The sequence below is a fragment of the Chiloscyllium plagiosum genome, chromosome 2 (assembly GCF_004010195.1).
Source record: "Chiloscyllium plagiosum isolate BGI_BamShark_2017 chromosome 2, ASM401019v2, whole genome shotgun sequence".
NCBI lineage: Eukaryota > Metazoa > Chordata > Chondrichthyes > Orectolobiformes > Hemiscylliidae > Chiloscyllium > Chiloscyllium plagiosum.
Genome location: NC_057711.1, coordinates 17,616,892 through 17,626,297, shown reverse-complemented (window position 1 = coordinate 17,626,297; position 9,406 = coordinate 17,616,892). Strand labels below are relative to the sequence as shown.

Sequence of the window (9,406 nt, the reverse complement as noted above, 5' to 3'; positions counted from 1 at the left end):
AAAGAGTGCGTGGGTGTTTGGGACCAGGGAGGGCATTGGAGTAAAGGAAGGGAGGTATCTCAATTAATTGGTTCCCCATCCATCAGATTTAAAATTCTCTCTCTTTAATACTGTTGCACTGTGGTAGCAATACATGCCATCTACAAAATGCTCTGTTGTAACCTTTAGCGGGCTTCCTTTTAACAGCACCTTTCAGGTTCACGACCTTGACCATCTCGAAGGACAAAGACAGCAGATAAGACCATAAGATGTAGGAGCATGAAATTTGGCCATTCACCATATTATGGCTGATGTGTGTCTCAACCCATTCTCCCGCTTTCTCCTCATAACCCTCGATTCCCTTAACGATCAAGAGCATATCGATCTCCATCTTAAATATATTCAATAACTTGGCTTCCACATCCTTCTGCAACAGTGACTTCCATAGATTCATCATTCTGGCTAAATAAGTTTCTCCTACTATAAGGCTGTGCCCTTGGGTCCTAATCTCTCCTTCCAATGGAAACCTCTTCCCAACTTTAACTCTGTCCAGGCCATTCAATAATCTGTAAGTTTCTGTTAGATCCCCTCTCATCCTTTTAAACTCCATTGAGTATAGACCCAGAGTCCTCAAATGTCCTTCATGCGTTAAGCTTTTCATTCCTGGGACCATTCTCATGAACCTCCTCCGAACATGCTTCAGGGCCAGTATATCCTTCCTGAGATATGGAGCCCAAAACTGCACACAATACTTCAAATGTGGTCAGACCAGAGCCCTATAGAGCCTCAGAAGCACATCTCTGCTTTCATATTCAAGTTCTTTCAAAATAAATGCCAACAGTGCATTTGTCTTCCTCACTACTGACTCAACCTGCAAGTTTACCTTGAGAGAATCCTGGACTAGAGCTCCAGACTTCTGACTTCTGAATTTTCTCCCCATTTGGAAAATAGTCCATGATTGTATGCTTTCTACCAAAGTGCGTGATCTCACACTTTTCCCATGTTGTACTCTATCTTCCACTTCTTTGCCCACTCTCCTAACCTGTCCAAATCCTTCTGCAGTCTCCCTGCCTCCTCAATGTTCCATGTCCTCTACTTATTGTTGTATTGTCTGCAAACTTGACCAGAATGCCCTCAGTTCTTTGATTTAGATCATTAATGTATAAAGTGAAAAGTTGTATATTTCAACACTGAGCCTTGTGGAACAACACATGCCATAGAGTTATAGTGTCACAGAGGTGTACAGCACAGAAACTGACCCTTTGGTCCAACTCCCCCATGCTGACCAGTTAACCTAACCTAATCTAGTTCCATTTGCCAGCACTTGGCCCATATCCCGCTAAACCCTTTCTATTCATATACCCATTTAGATGCCTTTCAAATGCTGCAATTGTACCAGCCTCCACCAGTTCCTCTGGCAGCTCATTCCATACATGCACCATCCTCTGCGTGTAAATGTTGCCCCTTAGGTCCCTTTTATATCTTTTCTCTTTCACTCTAAACTATGCCCTCTAGTTTTGGACTCCACCACCCCAGGTAAAAAACTTTGTCTAGTTATCCTATCCATACCCCTCTCGGTTTTATAACCCTCTTTCATGTCACCCCTCCGACGTTCTAGGGAAAACAGCCCCAGTCTCTTCAGCATCTCCCGATAGTTCAAATCCTCCATATCTGGCAACATCCTTAAATCTTTTCTGAACCCTTTCAAGTTTCACAACATCCTTCCGATAGGAAGGAGACCAGAATTGCACACAATATTCAAACAGTGGCCTAATCAATGTCCTGTACAGCTGGAACATGAACTCCCAACTCCAATACGCAATGCTCTGACCAATAAATGAAAGCACACCAAACATGTTCTTCACTATCCTATCTACCTGTGGCTCTACTTTCAAGGAACTATGAACCTGCACTCCAAGGTCTGTTTGTTCAGCAACACTCCCTCGGACCTTATTATTAAGTGTGAGAAAAACCCTTTTTTCCCCACTCTCTACTTTCTGTCAGACAGCTAAGCTTCTATGCATCTTAGCACCTTGCCTCGTAACACCATGAACTCTTATCTCACTCAGCAGATTCCTGTGCAGCACCTTGTCAAAGGCCTTCTTGAAGTCCAGGTAGATAACATACATTGGCTGGCCTTGGTCTAACATGGTCATTACTTCCTCAAGAATTCAAGCAAAATTGTCAGGCATGACCTCCCCTTGATGAAACCATGCTGACTTTGCCCCATTTTACCATACGCTTCCAAGTATTCAGAAATCTCATCCATCACAATGGATCTTACCCACGTCTGAGGTTCAGCTAACCAATATGTGATTTTCCATTTTTTGCCTTATTCCCTTTTTAAACGGGTGTGATGTTAGTGATTTTCCAGTCCTCTGGGTTCCTCCCTGACTGTAACGATTCCTGAAAGGTCAGCACTAATGCCTCCACCAACTCTTCATCTATATCCCTTAGAACTCTGGGGTGTAGTCCATCTTGTCCAGATGAAGTTTCTACCTTCAGGCCATTCAGTTTTTCTAATATGGAGGCATTGCCCCCTGCAATGTTCCCTCCATGGCACTCACCATCCTGACTTGGTAATATATCACTGTTTCTTTTGCTATTGCTGGGTCAAAACCCTGGAAACTCCTTCCCAACAGTGCTATGGATGTCCCAGCACTCAATACATTCTAGCGGTTGGAGAGGCACCTCACCACCACCTTCTCAAGGTTGATTATGGATGGACAATAAATGCTGCCTTTGCCAGTAACATCGACATCCCATGACTTAATTAGAGAAAATCAATACTTCTTGCTTTGGAAGAAGCTGATTATGATTCACACATGTATTGGGACATAATTTTACACCACAACAATAAATGCTGCCTTTGCCAGTAACATCGACATCCCATGACTTAATTAGAGAAAATCAATACTTCTTGCTTTGGAAGAAGCTGTATTCAGTTTCTCATGGGTAAAAACAGTCCTAGAAAATTAAATGTAAAAAAGGAGTCTGACCTTGGGATGTGTATAGTGTCACAAATTCTGTAAGTTTAATTTGGAACTGTTTTCTCCTGAATTTAAATGGCAGGTTGACAACTGATTTACTCATTACTCAATGAATAAGTAATGAGTAAATCTTTGAGAATTGTCTGTAATTTCAGGTCTGTCACCTTTTTAATTGTTTCATAACTATGAATCTTGTTCTATTGTTAATTCTTTGCTTAAGATTCAAGTTCCATGACAACATTATAACTTTTCCTTCCTTAGCTGAAGTTTAAAATGGTACGTGCCCAACGGAGTTTAACTGTGCTGAAACTGGGGGGTGCAGACCGTTATCAATAAAATCAACACCGATGTATTTGCTTAATTCACCTGACAGCTTGTCTGAAATTTGTCATTTGTATCTAGTGAATCTTTATTTTTTTCACAAAGAGTGGCTTTCGGTTATGCTGTATCAAATAAATGTCTGTAGCTGTTTTGCTCCCTTTAACCAATTCCATTGTTGTAATGTCAGCTGTGTCTCAGTTGGTAGCACTGTTGCCTTGGATTGGATATGTGCGAATGGTGCAAGACAGCCAAGCATGGCTAGCAGTGACATTGACCTGAGTAACTCCAAGCAGCAGCAGTCTGAATGGAGATGGACCACTGAAAGTACACCTGTCAGTATAAGTGGGGAAATTATCTAGTTTTGTTGATGGACTAGCAGCACGTATGGGACAACAAGAGTCTGAGAGGAGCTGCTCCTTCATGTTCAGGTTCTGTCTCTGCCAGAGTAGCTCCTCCAATCACATGTTCCCTCCCTCCATGGTCCGAATCTATGGACGGAGGAGCAGTAACAATGAAAGGGAAGAAATGTATATATGAGTTTGAGGAGCAATTCTTCTGATGCTGGTATGCTGGAGAATTTGTGATTATGCTGTCAGCAGTCTCTTTGACCACATGTTCAATGACCTGCTCGACCTGTCTGACATCTCCCTGATATTGAAAACAAGGAGCTGAATAAGGAAAAAGGAAAGATGAGGTGGCCAGAAGCCCAGAATAAGGAGTATGTGCGGGTCCTCGGGCAGCTCCTTGGCTGCACCTGCCTCCAGCATGGCCAAAACTGGCAGGGGACAGAGTCTGAGAAAGTCTGGAAATACCACACTTTCCTGTATGAGTAATGAGGCCGGGAGCAAGTTCAGGTGAATCTGTACCAAGAACACTTCCTGGGCAACAGGCAGCAAAGAGTAAGGCCAACTACTGGCTCGCAACTTATATTTGTGAAAAAACTCAGTTAGTGTTTGCAAAAGCATCAGTGGTACGAGTGGCTGGCGAGGAACTTGATGGTGTTTGTAGAGGTTGTCTTTGTTGAATCATCGAGGAGTATGAATGTAGCTCAGGGTTGAGATGTGGTGAGGCTTTCCAACAGGCGGTGAATGTCAGCACTGGGTTGCGATATGGGGTTTGGTACTCAGCAGCTGTTGCTCCATGTGTGCAAGGCTCTCTGTGTTCAACATGATTGAAAATATGGAAAATAGGAGCATGAGGAGATCATTCAGCCCGTTGAAACTTCTTCGGCCATGATTATGATCATCATTCCCACCTCTTGAGGAATCAAACATACTCAACAAAGTAATATTAGTATCAGATTACCTATCCACTCCATTAGTTTTTGTTCTCCACCAATACACTGCCCTCATCATTGTTGCCAATGACAGCCTTCTCATGTGTCACATGTTGCAATCACCTTGCATGCCATGAGCCATGAACCCATCAAATAATCCCACCAATCGATGGCCATTTTGGGGTGCAATTATATCCTCTGGACAAATGAAAGCTGAGCATTATTATTAGGTTAACATGACAGATTCCTGTTAAATATACTCAATTGAATACCTATTGTCTTTATCGGAGTTACTTCCTACAAAGTTTTCATAAATAAATTGTTTGCTGCAGTTATTAACTGATATCTTTGGTATTCATTCTGTGTTAACAATCTGGGATTTTGTATTTGGCTGTAGATATAGTTGTGACAACAAAAGAATAGCATTACTAATGATTTTGGGAATGTAGTTGTGTATATTTAAATTACCACAGCTAAGTTCTATGCCATGAGCAAAAGTAGACTATTTAGTACTTGAACCTGTTCTGACATTCATTAAGATCATGGTTGATCTTTTTGTGCTTTAGAATTCCACATATCATCTACTCTGATAATTCTTAATTCCCCAGTGTAACAGGACTCTATATCCATCTATCTCTTTAAAAATATTTAATGATCCCACATGCACCCGCTTTTTGAGGCAGAGTTCCAGCGTTGCAGCCGTATGATTAAATGAGTGGCCAGTGGCTCTGGACTGACTGCAAGTGGAAATATCCATTCCATGTCCATCTTGTCAGTGCACTCGGGGTCTAATGCACTTTTCATGACCCCCCCACTTTCTCTGTAAAACTCCAGGAGAAACAATCCAATTATCCAACATTTCCTCATAGGACAATCAACACATTTCAGATATCAATCTAGTAAACATCTAGTAAACCTTCTGTGAACCACACCCAATTTTCACAATTTCCACAATTTTTCAAATAAGGACACCAAAACTACACGCAGTATTCAGGATGTGGTGTCACTAATGGTCTGTATGACTGAACCATGCCATGCTTACTTTTATGTTCCATTCCTCTTGGAATAAAGGATAGCATCCCATTAGTCTTCTTGACTATGTTCTGTACCATTTTGTGACTCATGCATGAGAACACTTGATGTGTTAGAAATTTCAGAGATGAGGTACAGATGTAACTAGCGTAAACTAAGCAGCAAGAAGTGCTGTTAACTAACGTTGAAACTACTCTTGCTTTGAGCCTGACAAGAGCACAATATGAAAACGGAAATGCCTGCCCTGTGACTGCACTATTGCAATATGCACTGGTTCTTGGGTTGTGGCTATAAGTGGCTGGATTGGCACATACAGCCCATCTCTAATTTATGGTAAACTACCCTTTTGAACTGCTCCATTGGTCAAGATTTTCCTGCCAATGGTGTGAGATAGGAAACTCAGAGACATCAACAATGGAGAAATGATGATATATGGACAAGTCAGGATGTCTGCTGCCCTTATTTTTTTAAAAGATGTGTTTCAGAGATGCTGCTAAAGAAGCCTTGTTGAGTTCTGCAATACATCTGAAAGTGATGCAAATATGAAGTGGAGTCTTGGAATTAAATTATTCCTTAGGTTATGTTAATATCTCAAGGCTTTGCTGATTGTAACAACTCCAGTTCAGATAGGCAAGGACTTTCTGCATCTGAATTTGTTTGTTCATAAGACAAATTGAACTACACTAGACATAGACACTGAAAATCGTGTAATTGTAATTGGAACCTGTACTTGCTGACCTGTAATTGTACCTGAACCTGAACCTGTACCTGTAATTGTTTCATAAGTGTGTAAAAAATGATCCCCTCAGTGTTTATCCCCATTGGAATTTCCTTGTTTTTTGTATTTCTCAGAGCCTTTTCTAATGGTTATCTTGTGGCTGAAATCTTCTCCTGGTACTATCCTCAAGATATTGACATCAAAGTCTTCAACAATGGAGTCTCATTCCCTTCCAAGCTGAAGAACTGGTCACAGCTGGAGCATGTAAGTAAATGGTCTTCAGAGCTTTTCTATTCAAGTGAGCCTGCTTCAGGTTAAACAATGCCTCCTCTGTGTAGTTGTGTATTCCTCTTACATAGTTGAAGTAGGAAGTTAAGATGTATTCTTCCAAATCACCTTGGTCAGCACGTGGACAAAATCTGCCCAACTTGATAATCAACGATACTTGCAAGAATTAAAAGGCATTTCGACTTGAGTAAAAAAATTGGCTGTAAAGATAAAACCCTGAAGATCAATATGGAAAATGTTTTCAGGTGTAGTTTGCAATTAATACCCTTTATTTCAAGATTTAAATGAAATCTTTAGATCTTTAATATCTAGATCCTTTAAGTAAATCCTGTTTCTCACAGATGATTTTATAAGGTACTATATATACTCGTGTAAAGGTCGATCTCCTGTATAAATCAATCATTAGTTTTGGCCAAAAAATCTGATATTTTTCATAAACCTTGTGTATAAGTTGACCCTAGTTTTTCAGGGGTCTCTTCCTGACTATATGCAGCCTTAAAGGGCATGATTTGCAACATTTTTGATTCAAATGCAATACCTGCATCATTACGTTATGCGCACCAGTATATATTTGTGCAACACGATTTTCAAATCGTTAAATTGAATGTTGATTTTATATATCTACGGTACCTTATGTTATGGCAGCTCTTGACCTTGTCTTCCCGCTGTTGCCTCAGTTTCTTAGAAGTGGGGTTGTGTAGGTGTGCTCTGAACTTATTGTAAAACTCCCCCAAAGTGGATGTAGGTTTGCTCGATGAGCTGGAAGGTTCGTTTTCAGACGTTTCGTCACCATTTTAGGTAACATCATCAGTAAGCCTTCGGATGAAGCACTGGTGGCATGGTCCGATTTCTATTTTTGTGTTTATATGTTTAACTGCAAAACCTGTTTGAGATTAGAGGAAAAATGCCACACAGTTAAAGGCAAAACAGAAATATGCCAACCAAGGAAAGCTGAACAAGTGGCCACAACTAGAAGAAAAGATTGCTGACTGGGTAATTCAGTGTCGTCAGAACAAAAGCATAGTGATTCGACAATGTATAAGATATGCGTCAAAAATGAAACAAAAAAAATGGTTTCAGTGATTTCAAAGCCAGTGCTGGATGGTGCAGTAGGTTTATGAAAAGGTATGATTTTGTGCTTAGACAGAAAACCAAGATCACTCCATGTCTGCCAGCAGAAATTAATGACAAGTTCATTGAGTTACATCGCTTTGTAATCAGAAGTTGGAAGAAAAATGGGTTCAAAGTTTGTGCGAAGATTTGTAGCTTGGGTGCTCGTTGCTGTGGTTCTGTTCGCCGAGCTGGAAGTTTTTGTTGCAAACGTTTCGTCCCCTGGCCTAGCCAGGGGACGAAACGTTTGCAACAAAAACTTCCAGCTCGGCGAACAGAACCACAGCAAGAAAAATGGGTACAGGCTCTCATGCTTTAGCAATATGGATGAAACCCCAATGAACTTTGAAATGGCAGGGAACAGAACTGTGGACAAAATTGGAGTAAAAATGGTTTTGGTAAGACTACTGGCCATGAAAGGAGTCGATTCACTGTGGTACTCGGTTGTATGGCAGATGGAACAAAGTTAAAACCTATGGTGATTTTAATGCAGGAAACTCTACCCAAACAGAAATTTCCAAAGGGTGTTGCTGTCCACGTCAGGATGAAGGTGGCTGCGAGACTTGGATTAGGGAGGTCTGGGATATGCGACCAGATGGACTTAGAAAGGAAAAAAGCGGGGGGATCCAAGATGGCAGCGACACAGCAAGTGAGTCTATAGTGCTCCTCCCAAGACTTGGGCAAAGTGGGCTACCCACCCTCACCACAATCACCAAATCATTTAAAATTGCTGTTTAATTTAATTAGTTGCTTAGTATTAAATTTAAACAATCTAATCTTTAGTAAAAATGACCAAAGGGAAGGGAGCCCACAGCTCTCAGCAAGCAGGAACCCCTCCCCCACCCTCTCCAGCTGCAGCAGAGGCGTCCGCAGCCACCCCGGGGGACTTACCTACGATGGCGAGCCTTGTGGAAATCATCTCTAAACTGGATGTGAAGATTGACGCTTTTATTGAAGAATCCCGAAGCCGATGGGACTCCCTCTCGGCTGCGCTGCAAAAGCACGACCGAGACATTAAAGAAATCGAGTGCCGAGTCGGAGGGGCGACCTCCGAAACTACAGCGCAATCGGCCGTGGATCGGGTCCGGACTCTCGAACAGCGAGTCCGGACCTTAGAGAATCACACTGACGACCTCGATAATCGCGGTCATCGAAAAAATGTTCGTTTGCTGGGCCTTTCCGAACGGGAAGAGGAAGGCCAGCTTACAGCGTTCCTCGAGCAGTGGTTGCCACAGCTTTTAAATCTGGAGTCTGGATCAGGCCAGGTAAGGGTAGAATGGGCCTACCGGGTTGCAATACGCGGTCCCGGCTCGAACCAGCGGCCACGCCCGGTCCTGTTCCGGCTGCAGAGCTATAAGGACTGGCAGATACTCCTAGAAGCCTCTAGAAATCTTGGAAAAGATTCCCAAGCCATGATCTATAAAGGATCCAAGATCATGTTATTTCAGGACTTTTCCCTAGCTCTGGTCCGAAAGAGGAAGGCATTCGATGAGGTGAAGAAGTGTTTAAGGACTTAAATATTCAGTGCTCCTTATGCTACCCAGCGATGCTACGCTTTAACCATGAAGGATCCGTGTATAACTTCGGATCGCCGGAAAAGGCCAAGGAATTTTTGGACTCTCTTAGATAAATTGTAAGAGATAATGGATGTTGGTTTGCCTTTCCCCCACTCCGGTTTATATCCCCCCCTTT

General features: G+C 42.1%; 1 protein-coding gene across 2 annotated transcripts in view; it reads left to right on the top strand.

The window, feature by feature from the left end:
• The window catches only part of spata4 (spermatogenesis associated 4), a 37,170-nt gene that overhangs the window by 871 nt on the left and 26,893 nt on the right, over positions 1-9,406 (top strand). For both annotated transcript variants that reach the window (XM_043704762.1, XM_043704772.1), the window contains exon 2: positions 6,451-6,580. In XM_043704762.1, coding sequence (XP_043560697.1) covers positions 6,451-6,580 — 130 coding nt within the window. The remainder of the gene's footprint in view (positions 1-6,450; positions 6,581-9,406) is intronic.